An 18369-nucleotide genomic window follows, 5' to 3' on the forward strand; every position below is an offset into this window, starting at 1 on the left:
CACATACGCTAAATATATATTTTGGCTAAAAGCATTTATTGAAACTGAATATCCAGGAAACTGGAGTTAGGCTTTTAAAACACTAACATCATACAACACATATCTCAAAAGAAAGGTCACAAATACAGAGTCAATCTTATTTTAGCTAATTTAATTAATTAATGATCAACTAAAAAGTTACTGATGTCACTAAGACATTTGTTTAGCCCACAGTGTGGTTTTCATCAATCTGCATGATCATAATTTATATCCTTTATAAATTATAATTTCATGGGGTACACAGAAACAGTGAATTTCTATGCAGGCTGTGAAATTAGACTCAGTGCGCAGCTGGAGCTCAGGGACCTTTGTGTACTACAAAAGAAAAACAAAGTAATTGGAGCAAATGTAGAAATGCCAACAGGTTCAGAAACGGGTGCATCTGTAAGGTGATAAGGTGTAGACCTTAGAGCAGGAGTGAGCATGTCAAACCAAGTCAAACACTTTTCTCTGGCTTTGCCAACTCAGAAAAACACAGGTTTTTGAACAGCAGCTCTCAGTCTTAGCAATAACAAGGGAAACTTTTCAAAGCTCCCAAATAGAGTTTCTGTCCATACAACCTTTAATGAACTATTTGTCAAAGTGCATTTAAGTTCTCATTCCATCTTTACTTTTTGACTCTATTCTTATTGCTATTGTGTGGTTTCAAGTCATTCCGACTGATGCCTAGACTATGATGAAGCTCTCATGGGGTTTGCTTAGTAAGATTTACAGAGAGGTGTTATTTTTCCTTTTCTCCAAGACCAAGAGAATGTGACCAGTCCACGGTGACACAGTGAGTTTCTATGACAGGGATTCAAATCTTGGTGTCCACAGGCATACTATGTCATACAACATTATAGTTAAAATATACATAAAACACCTACATTATAAATCATGGGGAGGGAGAACACTCTCATCTTATTGGAGAATACTAAACTAATAGAGGAAAGAAACAGATATGGATCATGAAGAAGAGAATAGGATAGTGAAGATTACCATGGATGATTATCATTTTTGGCTCCTATTACTTTCACAAATATATATCCTGAAATCCACACAAATATACACATATATAAATACAATGCATATTGAGTAGACCTTTTTTCAAATATTTATTTCCTAATGCATTTTCTCTCAAGATACAGTTTAAAAATATCTTTATACTGTTTGAACTATTGTTTTAGACTGGGATCCACAGTGATTAAATTTCTTAAGGATCATTACTTATAACCTAGTTTCACTTGTGGTGACAAAAATGAAAACTTGAGTGAGTAAGAGATAGGGATATATTACCAGAAGTTTTGAATTAATCAATAAAGCAGTCACAGTATTCGTGCTAGAAAGGGGGGGGGAAGAGCTGAAGGAAGAGGGCATATGATAAGAGTACACAAAACAATGTTTATCTTCCCTTCAGTGTGCTGAGGAATGCTTAGTGAATGTCATCTAAATAATAAGAGATGACTGAAATGTTCCAATTTTTATCCCATGTAATTATTCCTGAAAAGTGGAACACTAGCATCTTATATTCTGGTGCCACTATTTCTCATCATTCTGCATGGAGGGTAACAATAGGCTGCTTTCCTGCAATATACTCTTGAAATTTCTTCATGTCAGTCAACTAACTGTCATGTCACCAGTTGGACAGCTCAAAGATTCACCCTAGCAAACTACAGGTTGAGCATCCCTTATCTAGAATTTCAAAATACTAGAAAATTAAAAATTATCCTCATGAATACCTGAGACAATGACACCTTTGCTTTGTTATTGTTCAGTGACTCAAAATTGATTTTATGCATATAATTATAAAAACATATTATGCAAAATTATTTTCAGATCAAGTGTATAAGGTGTCTATGAAATATAAATACATTTTGTATGTAGATATGGGTCCCATCTCCAAGATATCTAATCATGTGCATATATTTAAAAAAATCTGAAATCCAAAATATTGGCCCCAAGCATTTCAGATAATAGACACTCAACCTGTATCATGTCCTATGCTTACTTGTTCTCACTGAACATACAGAGTGAGATAAGAATTTTCAAGTTATTTTGCATCAGTTTCCCATCCTTGGGGCAGATGACACAAAATATGACAGATTTCTATTGTCCTGGCTCAAAATGGGTGCATTTCAGGTTCCCCAATTGGAAGACCAAATGCTATTGTTATTATTATACTAAATATGTCTCTGACAACAACAGTTTCACAAACCTTTTTCCCCTAGAAGATTAAATGACTAGTGTAGAGGGAAAAGGATATCACATCATTACAGTGCAGAAAAGGAGAGAAAGTAGTGATACTCTTATGTCATAACATTACATGGCATGATAAACAAAGACAGGGTAAAACAAACAGGAGGGTAATAATGGTGATTAATAGAAATATACAAACAAGAGTCATTGGTAATGATAGGTATGACTACGGCATAGTAAAGGTAAAATATGCAGAAGTAAAACATTGTTCACTAGGCAGGGGAAAGCCAAACAGAGGTAAGATTTTAGGAACAACATTTTAAATTTACTGTATCTGTGTCTGAAAATCATTCAAACTCGAAGTGTCTAATTCAGACACAAAAAGATGTAATGGTATCTAAGGCAACACCATAGATCTCACAATTCCATAAGGCTATAGGGAAATGCATTTCAAATGCATTACAGTAGAGTCTCACTTATCCAAGCCTCTGGATTATCCTGTCAGGGTATTGTGAATTGTGTGAAATGTTAAAATCAATCTAGGCTGTTAGGAATGTTTTTCTGTATGAGTTTCAGCAACGGAGGAGTTAATAAGAACCTGCATTGATTGATGTAACACAGGACCAATGGGGTCAAGTCTGATTGACCGGGACTTCCTTCATGATCTGTGGAATGCAGGGGAGTGTGTGTGTTCAGCATGAGCATTCACTGAAGATGGACGAAGAATGCTATGTTCCGTAGCCGAGGAGACACTGCCATGTGTCTGGGACTTATTGCAAATGACTGCAACTGTATATAGTGATGTAAATAAAGTTTAAGTACCGTTGGATTTTCAACTGAACCTTCAACTGCTGGTGTTTTGTTGACCAGTGCTGATTCTCCGCATGAGAAGGCAGCCTGGAGAAGGAGGGATCGGTGAGACCAGGATGATGATTTTTGGAACCCACTCTGCATGGCAACCAGAGTCTCACCCATCGTCACCCTGACATATCCAAGCCATTTTTGTAGTCAATGTTTTCAATATATCGTGATATATTGGTGCTAAATTCATAAATATGGTAATTACAACATAACATTATTGCGTATTGAACTACTTTTTATGTCAAATTTGTTGTATAACATGATGTTTTGGTGCTTAATTTGTAAAATCATAACCTAATTTGATGTTTAAAAGGCTTTTCCTTAATCCCTCCTTATTATCCAATATATTTGCTTATCCAAGCTTCTGCCGGCCTGTTTAGCTTGAATAAGTGAGACTCTACTGTATATATGTATGTATGTGTATGTATATATATATATATATATATATACACACACACACACACACATAATTTAAGAACAATTATTCAACAGATTAAAGAATTGCTCTTAAATTACAAAAAAAGTGAAAAGTACAGCTTGATATATGCCTTTTAACACTGAAGTATCTTCCCACTAGAAACAAAACAGATGTTCCTGGGGGTATATTACATGTTGAATTTAAAGGCCACCGGCTCTTTATTATAATCTTAAAATGTGCTTCTTCAGATTGAAAACTGACCTGCATTTGTCTTTATCCCGGAATATTCTGTTCGGAGTTGATTTCCCCCTCCCCTTTAACATCAAAGTGGTAAACTAGTCTCAGTGGAACTAGCAGTGGCACAGATTTCATATCCTAGGCACAAAAGCAATTCCCTGGCAGGATTAAGTTTAATATTACAGGCACACAGAACATTTTACATCAGCCTTATTAAATTCAACTTTCACCTTAATATATACAAAGAGTCAAAAGCAGAGGGAAAAATTGTGAGGGTGGGTAGGGACAAATAAGAAAAAGGCAAAGAAATATGCCAGACCCTGGGGGAACCTCTCAAATTCAAAGATATTAATGCACAATAGCAGCCTACACATACATGGATGTACAAAAAACATTTCCTTAAGCAGATGGTCAGCTATGTCACCTTTGAAAGTGTTAGGATACTTGGGAGGAGAAGTGCCTATAATGCAGGCTTCTATTCTCCACAGATGCTATCAGTCTAATGACATTGGAGCAGCATGCTACCTCTCTTCCCCCTCTTGTTGGGAGAAAGGAATGAAAGCAAGGAAGATGAAATCCAAAAGAGAAATCCACATACAGAAGCTTGACACCATATGCAGACTACCCTTTCTGGATTAAGATGTCATTTTAAAAAAGGAACAAAATAACATAAGAATCTACCTACCTACCTATCATGTGCAATTTTATATGCATGTCATCAGCATCCTTGGGTACAATATTCAAAACCCTTCATGTATTCTGATGATTCCACTATTTCCCAAAACTTGCTTTCTAATAGTCCCCTGTATGTTGTAGAAAATAGCAGACTATTTACAAGTTAAGGAACCCAACTGTCTCCATGGAAATCGGCACTCACAAACAATGAGCCACAATGAAACAGAACAAAATAGATTTGATACTTTCCTCATTTCATTTCGTATATGATTTATTTATCTCTGTGTTATAGAGGACATTGCAAAGAAGTGGGTGAAAACAACAAAAAAAGATTAACTGCCTGGCCATCAGATTACGAAACATCCCACGTTTAATGTTTGAGGTTCAGTGAAGTCCCTAAGTACTGGAGCTCTAACATGAAAAGTCAAACTTATATCACAACTTTTCATATTCTAAAAAAACAGTGACCTATCTTGGATGTTCATAAATTCACTGCTGGCATATTAGAAGCATGAAAGATATATTAGTCAACAAACATACTTTTTGCTTATTGTCTAAAAAGATCAATAATAGCTATGTTCAATATATAGGGTAGTTTTGGATGCAATCTTGCATTATAGGAATAACCCTTGTTTTCACTAAAGTAACATTCTATTCCCTCTATTTTTCAGAGGTTCTGCAAGAAGATATTTTAAATATTATACTCTTTCCCCAGTGATATTAGATCGGTCTCCTCCTTTCTGGTTTTCAGGAAGAAAATTAAAGCCTGGTTGTGGAAACAAGCATTCAGGAAAATGCGTATCAACAGTGCAATGTACAACCACAACTTTATACAAATGAATCAACTTGGACATTAATTAGAGGTTATGATTTTAATCAGTTATTTAAATTGATTTATATGGTTTTATTGGTAATGTTTTGTATATGTATGTGTTGTGTTATGTGGCATTGAATTGACAAACTGGAAACCACTCTGAGTCCCCTCCGGGTTGAGATAGAACGGGGTAGAAATGTAGTAAATAAATAAAATAAATTTATTAAATAAACACCTTTTCTATTTTGTCTAAAGCCAGCAAAATTAGACCTCCAAAATGTTTTTTACAATAACTTCCATAATCCCTCAGACATAGTTTCATGCTCTAAAACAACCTACAGTTAAAACTTTATATTTAGTTGAGGGGGAAAAACCAAACTTGTCTTTTTAAAAGAATTAAGTGGTTTTAATCACAATGCAGGTACTTTGACTTCATACTATAAACTGTGATTATGACAGAATTTGATGAGAAATCTCATCACCACAAGATGAGAGAGAAGGGGGGAGTATGTGCGCCCAATGAAGTCTTTATAGTTGCTAAATATGTTTTAAAATCGTGGACAAAAGCAGCCATACTGGGCGCAATTCTTAAGAAGCTATATCAGTCATATTGCCAACTGTCATGCTTTCATATTTGCAGCCCATTATGCTTACCTAGAACAGTGAGGAAAGCCTTGGACGTCTTGACAGGCATCGTAAATAAAGAGCAGGTGTATTGCCCTTCATCGGACAGTGACACATCAGTGACTCTGATGGTAAGTTCGTGCCACGAAGCTCGAAGAAGCTCAATCCTGTTGTCCCTTAGAGCTGTGAATCAAAAAAATATAGGCAACTATTCAGAACATTTCAGTAGTAGTAAAGAAAGAAAGAATCACATCTTACTCCATAGAGCAGGTTTGACTTGAAACTGCTAAAACTGTTAAGCCATAGCTGAAAGAGAGAATTATATACTTCTGTAGACAGAAATTTTAGAAAGAACAGATTTTCCAAATATTGCAGAAAACAAAATGACAGTGTTGGGAAATCATAATACAAAGGAAAAAACTACAATTTTACAAAACAACCTCTTTTTCTGGGCAACTTGAATATATGCAGAGTATTCTAGTAAACCATGAGAATGACTAACATTTCGCTGATGTATATACTATGCATAATTGTTAATATATTAGGTAACGCGTGTTCCCCTAAATTAATTCTGTTCTTTTTACTTTACAATTTTGCAAACTTTGGAATGAAATTGTATGCTGGAGTAATGCTGTTGTGATGGAGTCTTCAAGTAGAGATCCTACTAGTTGTATTAGAAGAGGCAGGAAAACTGCTCGTGATCAAGACTCTGATGAGGAGCAACAAAGGAAGAGAATCCGGGAAATACTTATGGAGCCCTCTGATGATGATACCTTTGAGGGTTTTGAAGGGGATTGTGGGATTGGGAGTCAGGAGGATGGGATGTCAGACTCTGGGAGTGAGGTGATGGATTGGACTAAGCTTCAGGAGATCCGGGAGATTCTTGAGGAGCCCACAAGCAGTGGTACATTTGAGGGATGGCACAGAGAAGATACAGATGGATCCTGGGGAGTTATGGGTTTGGATAGAAGGTGGTCTGGCTGGAGATATCATAGAAGGGCTGCAGCTGGAGGTGGGGCGTTGGGTGACTCCAGCTCCGATGAGGATTCGCAGCAACCAGCTGTGGATGGGCGTTGGCTGGCTCAAGTTCAGAGGAGGACTTGTAGATAAAAGTAAGTTTGTTGCTAATGTAACTTTGCAATCGGCAAGGTGTTTTGTTGGGCGCTTTTCGGGATCTCTGTTTCAGAAGACGTGTTTGGAAGACTGCTTTGGGACGTGTTAACCTGGGTTTTCAGTGGCAACGGGGGCTGGCATTGTGTGGGTTTGCGCTGGATTGTCTTGTGTTGGTTTTATGCATTAGCTGCAGGCTTGCCTCCGTCGCTTTGACTCTTTGTGTTTACCTTGGACTGGAATTCGGTGACTGTGACTTCTTCCTGGTGACCTGGACTGGAATTCGGTGACTGTGACTTCTTCCTGATGACTTAGACTGGAACTCGATGACTGTGACTTCTCCCTGATGACGTGGACTGGAACTCAATACCTGTGACTTCACCCTAATGACGCGGACCGGACATGGCAGCTGTGACTTCTCCTTTACAACGTGGTTTTGCTTTAGCAACGTTTTGGGGCATTGTGTGGTTACTGCTGGTAGCTTTCATGTGTTTGTTTAGCTCCAGCCAGAAGGTGGAGCGAGTTTCCAGCCTTTTCAACTAAGTTTGTTTTAATCTAGATTATTTCCTAGGATAATCCAGATTATATCCCAAGTTTGGGTCTTTTGAGTTCTTTTTGGACATTGTTACCTCACACTGAAGAGAAAGTGTTTTGAGCCTCCTTTTGGTTGTTTCTTAGGCTCTTTTGTGTTGTTTTTGCAATAAACTGAGTTGTTTATATTGGCTGGCATCTGACTCGTAACAAATGCTGTGATGTTAGATAATATAATTTACATTAAAAACTACACAAACTACAGTACATCAGGTTCCCTAAATTATTATTGACATGTTTGTACTACCTGGAAACTTGTTTCAAGTTATTTTCCTGTATTTAATTTAGTATATTGATTTATAACGTATACACAAATTCTAAGCAGAAGTATAGGCTTGTGCATTTGAGGGAAAAATCTCTACGAATCTCGTATACATATAGACCTCCAGGGTTCCAATTCCCATGGAAGTTGCTGTTCTGAAGAGAGCCTTTTCTATATATTTATAGCTTGGTTCTCAGTCATGTGGAGGCCCTGCTCCTTATACATAGAAGATATTTTCTTCTTCATAAACATTATGTCTCGTGCTCCCTTTTCATGTGCTGAATTGACCGCAATTCTGAATGTCTGAATATAGCTAAGATGAAAAACATAAAAATCATGTGCCATATTATACACATACTCTTCCTTATGACATCCTTTCACATATTTATACATCCTTATTATGCATTCTCTCAACCTCCTCTTCTCCAGGTTAAACATACCCAGCTCTTTAAGGTGTTCTTCATAGAGCAGGTGCTCCTGACCTTTGATCATTCTAGGTGCTCTCCTCTGGACGGACACCTTTGAGTTTGTCAATACCTTTTTTAAACTTTGGTGCCCAGAATTGAACACAGTATTCCAGATGGGGTATTACCAAAGCAGAATTGAGAAGCACCATGACTTCCCTCAATCTAAGGATAAGAAGCTGATTTAGATGACATGCTTAGAAAAGGAATATCTCGGTTAACAAAGCCTCCTTTTCTAACTCATCTAGTTGTTGTTTTTAAATCAAATTGGTGTTGGGAGTGTGATGGGATATGGCTGGAGAAACAGTTTGCAACAGACTGTCTGCAGTAAACAATTTATTTTATTTATTTACATCACTTTTACCCCGCCTTTCTCTCTGAGGAGACTCAAAGCGGCTTACAGTAAATAGGCAAAAATTCAATGCCTAAAAACAATGTAAAAACAATTCATATAAAACAATCTACAAAACAACAGTTCATATAAAACAGGTACCATTACAAAATAAAATCACATTATATAAAATTTTAAGAATGTCCAAGATTAAAATCCATTCATCCAGAATCCTCAAGTCTTTGTACAGGTCATGTAAAGTCCATGTTCTTATTCATTAAAAGCTTGTGTGCACAGCCATGTCTTTAAGGCTTTCCTGAAGCCTAGGAGAGTTGGTATCTGCCGTATGTTGCTGGGGAGGGTGTTCCACAGCCGAGGAGCCACCACCGAGAAGGCCCTGTCCCTCGTTCCCACCAGCCTTACCTGCGAGGCTGGTGGGACCGAGAGCAGGGCCTCCCCCGATGATCTAAGAGTTCTAGAAGGCTCATAGGGGGAAATATGTTCGGACAGGTAAGATGGGCCAGAACCATTTAGGGCTTTGTAGGTCAAAACCAGCACTTTGAATTGGGCTCGGTAGCATATCGGCAGCCAGTGGAGCTGGCTCAGCATGGGAGTAGTACGCTCCCTGTAAGCCGCTCCTGTTATTAGTCTGGCTGCCGCCCGTTGTACTAGTTGGAGCTTCCGAGCCATCTTCAAAGGCAGCCCCAACTTCAGTTGGCATCTTTGTCTTTCTAATCCTACTAAATTTGCTGCCTATACAAGCAAGATAAACAGCGGTTGCTTCCAAAATATCTTAAGGAGTATGCAAGGACAGCAAAATATGAAGAAAAGGAAAAAACAAACAGGCTTGGCTCACTAGCTGTTGTGGTTGTTGCACAACTTTCATTTCTAACTTATTGTGACATAAAGGTGAAGGTTTGGTTTGTCTACTTCTGAGGCTGAGAGACCTGCCAAATATCATCCAGTGAATTTTCACTGCCAAGTGGGAATTTGATTTCCAGAACCACAGAGCAATGTTTTAACCACAGTATTTTGGAATATATTCTGGTACTGAATTTTGTGTTAAATAAATAGCTACAAGGAACATATTTACTTAATTAATTCAGATATACTTGCACACTTTAGGCACTTAATAAATGCTACAGTCTAGGATTGCTGTGAATGACTATTCTTTGCAGTAAGGATTAATGCCATGGTTCTCCATACATCTATTCAGAAGTATATTATATTGAATTCAATTAAGCTTTGTGGGGATTTCTTGATGATGTTTGTTCAGAGGGTGCTTGCCTTTGTGCTCCCCTGAGGCTGGTGGAATTTGACATGTTAAATATCACCAGTGGGCTTCCATGGCTGAGTGGAGATTCCAATCCTGATTTCCAGAATAGTAGTCCAATGCTCAAACCACTTTACTATGCTGTGTGTCCAATTAGGCTAACTGTTATCAAAACTGCAATAAAATTGCAGTTCCTTTGAATAATCATTGAATACTTCTGTTAACTAAATACTAGATATGTAACATTTGTTAGTGTTTAGAAAACAATGGCTTTATTGCTTCCAGTGCACTTTGAATCCATGGTTGTTTGTGTGATCTGTCTTGATAATCTTCAGTTGTGTGCTCATGTGGACACTTTCATAGTTGAATTGGTTGATCAAAGATCAAAGTAAGGTTGCTTACCTGTAACCATAATTCTTCGAATGGTAACTTGTGGAATACGGACCTGTGGTATCTCCTGCATCTACACAGCTGTTTCAGATTCTATTGAAAAGGTTTTGCTCAATTAGGGACTCCAGCCCCACCCATCCCCACCAATAATAAAGCCAGGCAACGGGGCTTGAGGCCTTCGTACCACGAGCAGAAGCCACAATAAAGGCATAACACAATTTGGGGAGGATGGGCGGGTTGCGCGAATTCCACAGGTGACCACTCAAAGAAACATGGTTACAGGTAAGCAATCCTACTTTCTTCTTATGTGGTCACTGTGAAATTCACACCTGTGGTAGACTAGCAAGCTGTCACATAGATGGTGGGTTTCATGCCAGTGCAGAAAACAGAACTGCTCTGTCTAATGCCACATGTTTCTTGGTGGTCAAATCCAACTTGTAGTGAGTGAAGGAAGTGTGTGGTGTTGACTAGATAGCTGCCTGACAAGAATGCTGTATACGTAGCCACCACTCAGGTAGAATGTGCATGGATCTGAACAGGAAAGTCCAGTCCTGTCATCTGGTATGCCATGCAGATAGTTGAGACTATCCAAGCTGCCAATCTCTGAGTAGATACTGGAAGGCCAATACCATTCTTGTGGTATTTGACAAAACGTCTTGATGACTTCTGCAATAGAGCTGTGCAATGTACATAAAATGTGAGAGCCCTGCATACATGGCAGAGATGTAGCAAACACTCAAGAGGTGTAAAGGGATTTGAGAATAAAGTTGGAAGAACAATGTCCTGAGACATGTGAAACTGAGATGCTGCCTTAGGTAAAAAAAGCACAACCTTATCCTTGTGAAATTTGAGGTAGGGATTGTCAATTCAGATGGCCATGAGCTCACTAGCACAACTAGCAGAGGTGATAGCCATGAAGAAGACAGTTTTCCAGGACAGGTAGGATACATTTGAAGAGGCCATTGGTTCAATAGGTGGCCTTGTAAGGGCTGAAAGGACAACCTGTAGTTTCCAGGAGGGAGGCACGGGACGTACCTGGTAGTTTCTGAACCACTGTAAACTCCTCCTCATAAGGGGATCGTAAAAAGGAGAAGGAAGAGAATGTTCTCTACTAAAAGAGACTATAGCTACAAGATAAACTTTTAGAGATGATAACGACAGTCCCAAGTCAGTCAGAGAAAATAAAACCTGGAGCAACACAGGAGTGGGTGCAGACAAAAATTCAACTCCTTGCTGTTGCACAAAGGTGCAAAATCGATGCCACTTGCAAATATAGGAATGTTTGGTGGTAGGCCTAAGGGCAAGACCCAAAATATTCCTTACTGGCTGGGGCTGAATCTGCCAGCTTTAGCCTCTGAGGGAGGCAAAAGTATGGAAGGGATCGGCAGCACGGCCACTGTCAGCTGGGACAAATGCAGCGGGGAAAGCACAGACGGATCCAAAGGCCGTGCATTTGCTTCTGGAGGAGGACACAGATGAGAGCCGAAACTCCACCCCCCCCCCCCCAGCAGAGCTGCTGGCCAGAAACAGCTTGGTCTTATGGGCGCATTTGGCTGGCACCGGCTCCACCCTTTCCTGGATGCCTGCTGGAGGGATGGTAGGGCACTTTGTCATCTTCTTCACTCTGACAGTCTCCGGCTACTGCCAGGGCCGGGTCAAACAACAAAGTAATCTGCGCCTCCAAAGACACAACACCCATGTGGAAGGGAGAAGTTCAGTAATGAACACAAAGGGATGGGCGTTGCCCTAGGACAACTTCCCCCCACAAGCCATACACTTTAAGGCCAAAGAGGCCACCATACCGGCCTGAATAATTAAGTCAAAACAAAGTTGAAAGGGAAGTCCATAAGAGTAGTCAAAAAATAGAGTCCTGTAGTCAAGCAGATAGTGATTGTCAGTTAAGAGAGAATACCGATTTTTCTGCTTTCACAGACGAAAGGAACTAAGGTCTCAAGCCCCACTGCCTGACTTTATTACTGGTAGGGATGGGTGGAGCTGGAGTTCCTAATTGAACAAAGGCTTTTCAATAGAATCCAAAACAGTTAAGTGGACGCAGGAGATAACACAGGTGCGAATTTCACAGTGACCAGGCAAGAAGAACACCATGTTCCTTAATGTGAAACAGTAACACTTTAGAGTACTATAAGAAGATGAGGTTTTCTCCCAAAGCGAAGAGTATAACAATAGTAAAGTCTTGAAATATTATGCAATGATTATTTCTGTTCCACTGTTGAAAAAATTTAAAAAGTTCGCTGGCAAAGTCATTGTTGGTGATTTTTGTTGTTGTTTTTGAAGGGTGACTCTTGGAGAAACAAATTTGGCAGCTGAAAAAGCTGCCAAATTGAAAAAGCTATGTCAAAAAAGCAGCAAGAAGAATGACTCTGCAGCTGACAGACCTTTAGTACCTCAGGCTGTTAGCTTGTCTCTATGATCAACAAAGAAAAGCAACAAGCTAATATGAATGGACATTATATATAATGAGATTCTTAAAACTGAAGTCTGCTGCAGAAACAAAAACACTTCAGAGCACAATAGTTCAAATGGACCCTTTGCTGCTGCTGTTATTATTATAGCAACTGTATCAGTATACAACACTGCACAGATGCTATACAAAAATGATGTAATTATGTAGATAAAAAAGTTAAGTTTGTATTCCTTCATAAGCACAATTAGCTTTCCATTTAAAACCAAGAAAAGGTGTGGGAAGCAAAACTGTAAGCAACAACACCTTACACAGCATTTTCGTATTACCATGTTTGTCAATTATAACACTTAGATGGCCAGACACAGTTTTCTAGAACGGTTCCTTATCAAACATCACCAAATTGTACAACTCACAAGGGGTTTCTTTCAGAATTTCAAGTTTGCACAAAAGTCACCATTCAATGATAGCAAGGGTTCTATAGGCTGGAGATACAGGAATAGATGGTTGACTTGTTTTTCTATTTCACTGCTGACCTCTTTCATTTAAAGTTAAATGCCTTTGAAACAAGCTTTTGGGGCTCATTTTAAATGCAGTTTAATGCACACATATGTGACCATGTATGCACTGATGAAGAAGAGATAAGGAAACTCAGGCCCATCACATAAAGGATTCCAATTCAGCCTCACAAAAGCACAAACCTTTTTGCTGCTTGGCAGTGGCACAACTTTTAATCTCATCCCTTTAGTTTTACAATGTCTCTCCTTAGGCTTACCATTTCATCACATGGGCAAACAGATATGTTGTAAGATGCTTTCAGTAGTTTGGGGACGCAGCCCACCAGATCCCATCAAACAACAAATTGTTATTTCTGGTAGGGCTCCATCCCTGATCTGTGCTGAAAGCGTCATACAACAGAGCAACGAGAACATGGGAGATTTCCTGTGTTCTTGTTGCCAGCAATGGGGAAAGTGTAGGGGAAAGTCAGGCAGTGACACTTTTCCCCATGTGATGGGGCAGGAAGTGCTTTGGGCAATGCGGGGCGTGATGGATTCCCCCACTGCCCCATGGATTTTCTGTGATGCCCAGTAAATCCCCTCGCTGAGGCCCGCATTAGGGCACCAAATGTGATGAGGTCCGTAGTCACTTGTAATGAGATTGTAAAGTTAAAACGTGCTGTCCTAATCTTTTGTTTTAGATGTTGCTCACCATTGTGATCACCAATAACTTTTCTGAAACTTAATCTTTTTCTTTTCCATCTGTTCCTTTCCTCTTCTAGACTATTTTCACTTCTTGAGTGACAGTCTCAAAAATAAAAAAATGCAAAATATAGTTTTGAATGAATCATAGTTATATCTTTCTTTCTTGCAGTTTGTATTCACAGTTATATTTGTTCACGCCTCTACTGAATTAGAGCTTCCAACATCTGTCTATGCAACATGCTTCATAAAGATATAGGCCTCACAGGCATTTCCTTCTGCTCAGAGAATGCAGATAGATGATCATTCTCCCTTGGAGTGCTGTGTAGTTACAGCAGACAGCAACACAAGGAGTCGATTTTACATATAATGGGCAGAACTCACAGCTAAGTTCATCTGCATGTTTATAATTAAGTTTCATCTATATTTTAAGACATATTTGAATTTTGGCTGAAGAAATCAAAACTAATTTGCTTACAACATCCAGGTGTATCAGATTCCCCCCCCCCCACACACACACACATTACATTTAACTATAGTTTATTTTTTATTCTAACCAGAGATAATCACAGAAAAGCCATCAAAGTCATATATCAATGCAAAGGTATCATTGTCCACCTGACCCCTATGTTTTAAAAAGTACTATTAGATAGCAACTTTGCATGACCCAACCCACAATCTAATTGAAGCAACATTTGTCAAAATATGCAGCTTTAGCCAATATGTGATAACTTAACAGCCTGCTGTATAACTTTCAGCAGAAAGTGCAGGAGAATAAACTTCCCCCCACCGCTTTGCCCCTTCCCACTGAAAAAGAGAGCTGAGTCGGCAGGGCTTCTAGGAAGTAGCCCGCCCACTTGACCATTCACTTTCTGGACTTCGAGGAGGAAGGTTGGAAAAGTGAGGGCTCCAGACCACCTGAGAATAGGAGAGCATTGTGTGTCATTGGAATCACCTTGTTTCTTCTGGCTAGAGGTCTGTAAGCAGCGGATGTGTGCGGTGCTGCCAGTGCTTTAGGTAACGGGGATGCACACATCATCTCTTGACTGACTCACAAGATATAAGTTCAACACAAACACCTTCCGAGCCGGTCCCTTCCAGCAGCAGCACTCAATTGGCTATTTTGGCTCCGGCTGTAGAAGCATAGAGCATTGCTGGATCATTAGTTGTTGCAACTCCCACTATTGAATCCTCACTTTGTTTTTGAGGCACGGCTGATTGGCCATTGCCAGAAGAGGTCTTTGGTGCTGACAATGATTTGGGTCTGCTGATGGGCATGGCACTGTTTTTTACAAATTTTTTTTTTAATGGCATACACACGGTGAAGGAGTGTGTACCCTCAAACACGCTTGTCATGGCCCTGTTTGTACAAGTTCAATTGGCATGCACAAGGTGAGGGGGGCGCAGTCTCAAACACGCTTGTCATGGCTCTGTTTGTACAAGTTTGAATGACATATACAAGCTTTGAGAGGTATAGCCTCGAACCAGCTTGGCATGGTCAGCAATTATTCCCAGGCCATGTTGGCCACATGCCAATGGCAAAAAGTTGGACAAAGCTCGGAAACGGGTCAGTAGGGCCCTGAGTAAAGTTTTGGCTGGTGGAATGGGTTATATATCCCACAAGACAATTTAAGGTTCAACGATCCGAACCTATATCTAGCTGATGGTATCCATCTTTCTGAACTCGGCAATCAAATATTTTGACCAATCTGCAAAAAGGAATTAGGGGAATTCTTGAGGATTTGGTGGGGGTCAGGAGCTAAATAGACATTTGCTCCTGAACTGTGGTGGAATGCTTAGGGGAATTTATTTACAGTATTTATACTGCATACTTTGGTGTGCACCACAAGGCACCTCAGTTTTGGTGTAGGCCAGAGGCGTGAATCCTTCCCTAGGGTTTATACAGCCCCCACGAGGATGAACAATTATGGCCTAGGAATGGGAGATTTTAACCTCAAGCATTTCGGAGGCAGAACTCTCCATCACATTCCCCTTCTGGTCACCCAGGTTTAGTTATGATGGGGACCTGGTGTTTCACCCTAAATTCAGTTAAAAGGATGGTCAGGCAGGACCACCTATATTGGCTTTATGCCTCACCAAATTTATAGATGGCTATTGAGATTTTGGCCGTAGTTCCAAATTAAAGTTAAATAGGTAACATTCAATAAAATTGCCCAGTTTTAAACCCAAGTTTACTTGTCTTGACTCGTTATTTCGGGGGGTTGGAGGGCAAAGATATTAAGCCAATGATTCTTCTTTCAAAAAGCTAGAACCCAGATGTATGTTCTGTCAACAGCTTTTGAAATAGTCTATACAAAGGGTTCTCCTACACTAATAAATATATATGCACACATTTGTAGGAGTGCTGCTATAGGCAGGATAAGAGCAATGTCTTCATTATTCTACTGGGAAAATGGATTTCTGGAGTATCAACAATATACAATCAATATCCGATGTGAAGAGTCCAAAATTAAGGGGGGGGGGGACAACATTTAAAGACAAACACCAGACTAAGCTAAACCTGACAGACTTGACTGATGACATAATACCCTCTTCTGTTTCTGGTGGCAACACAAAAATGCCAAAGGACACAAAACTGTCAGTCTTGTTGCTTATTTTCTATCTTAAACTAATAAAAAATTGTGTGTGACTGACAGAAGATAAACATGGGCATGGTCCCAGGCATACCGTGTGCACTTTCATTTGAAAATATGTATTGATGATTTGAGAGTTATGTTATGTTTATTGCCTTGGCTTACCTTAACTTCAGTTTCCCTTTACAACAAGCTTTCAGATGCAACTTTACTGATCCATATATTGTCACTGTCAATCACATATCATTAACAAATACTGACAACTAGAAAGCATTGTAGGGCTAATAGAAGAAAAACATTTTCTCTTGGATAAAAATTACTAATAATCATAGTATGGAAATTTAATAATTATTTAGGCAATCAACATTGAGAAAAATATTTGTGACATCAAATCTCACAAACAAAAGGAGAAATGCATATATCCATGCTCATACAAAACAAACAGATGAACAATACAATATTTATCTCCTGAATTGGTTAAACATACATTAAAAGTAAGAAGCAAAATAAAATCCCAAACAACTTCAGGCCACAGTTTCAAACAAAATGAAACAAATTATACATGTCCCTCCATGTAAAACATATGTTTCCTTGGCATTGCTAATTTTGAAAGTATAAATCTATCAGATACTTCTTTTGTAATGTTTTACATCACAATTTATTTCTTTATCTGTAGAAATCACAAAGGCAGACCTCTTTCCAGTTAAGACCCTTTTTCCTGCCAATATTCATGTGTTACACAGTGACACATGAAGAAGTTATTTAAGCTCTCTTCATATGAATTTTATTGATGATCTCAGTGGGAACTCTTAGGTTTCTAGGAGATCAGTATGATGTTTGGTGATATTGCGTAAGAAAATCTTTATCATGCTCTTAGAAAACATTAGTAAATATTAATTTCCTTTGAGCAGAAAATGACACATTGCCTATGATCAAATACAATAAACTTTGTGATACCAAAAGTGATGTCTTATTTGATTTCCTATCCCCTGCTTATTTCCTGCTTTGCTGTTCTTGGGTGGAAAGTTCCATTGGCTCTTGTTTTGGGGGTGGAGCTTGGGTAGGATGGTTCAGCCTGCAGCCTGTGAGCTAGTCTCTAAAGTCTTTTCCCCCTCCTTTTGCATTCCAGAGCAAAGCTTCTTAGAGTTAGGTCAAAAGAATTGTCTGGGTTCCTTTTGGCCTTGCAAACCAATACAGGCAATTCATATCACGTAATTACCACATAGGTCATAGTTTAGATACTTACCCATTGCTTGTACTTACCTATAGCTTGTAATTACCACATAGTTATTATAGCCTAAAGTACTTACCAAGAGCATAGCTTATAGTTTACCTCATAGCCTTGTATTTACCTTATAGTTTCTTCATAGCTAGTACTTATCTTATAGTTTCCTCACAGCTTTAGGTACTTGACACCATAGCTGGTACTTACCTCAAAGATATTTTAGCTTATAGTTACCATCATAGCCTATAGCATATACCATCATTGCTTGTGCTTACATTATAGAAAGCTTTCACCTCACAGCTGGTACTTACCTCACCTCACAGCCTAGTACCTACCTTACCTTATAGATTCCTCATAGCTTGTGTGCTTATCTTTTATAGTCTTTATAGCCTTCATTCTCAATCAATATAGTTTTATTTCTTTATAATTTCAGTGATTTTACCTCATATTGTTTCTAATACAGTAAAGGTTTATTTTCTGTGTAATTAAACTCAACCTACAATCTCTGTTTTCTATTATATGTTTCTCATTCAACATTCAATAACCCTGCCTAAAATTACCATTTTTGGTTATCTGAACCAGCTTCAAGAGTGTTTACTTTAAGGTTTGAGGTACAATAAAAGGGTATACCGACTGCCGCTTGGGTAGCCAGACACAATAGCCTT

At 39.0% G+C, this 18369-nt stretch overlaps 1 protein-coding gene across 3 annotated transcripts in view; it reads right to left on the reverse strand.

Moving 5' to 3' along the window:
• The window catches only part of cadm2 (cell adhesion molecule 2), a 644325-nt gene that overhangs the window by 198830 nt on the left and 427126 nt on the right, over positions 1-18369 (reverse strand). For all 3 annotated transcript variants that reach the window (XM_008107677.3, XM_008107676.3, XM_016992521.2), the window contains one exon: positions 5874-6026. In XM_008107677.3, coding sequence (XP_008105884.1) covers positions 5874-6026 — 153 coding nt within the window. The remainder of the gene's footprint in view (positions 1-5873; positions 6027-18369) is intronic.

The sequence above is a fragment of the Anolis carolinensis genome, chromosome 3 (genome assembly GCF_035594765.1).
Source record: "Anolis carolinensis isolate JA03-04 chromosome 3, rAnoCar3.1.pri, whole genome shotgun sequence".
NCBI classification, from domain to species: Eukaryota; Metazoa; Chordata; class Lepidosauria; order Squamata; family Dactyloidae; genus Anolis; species Anolis carolinensis.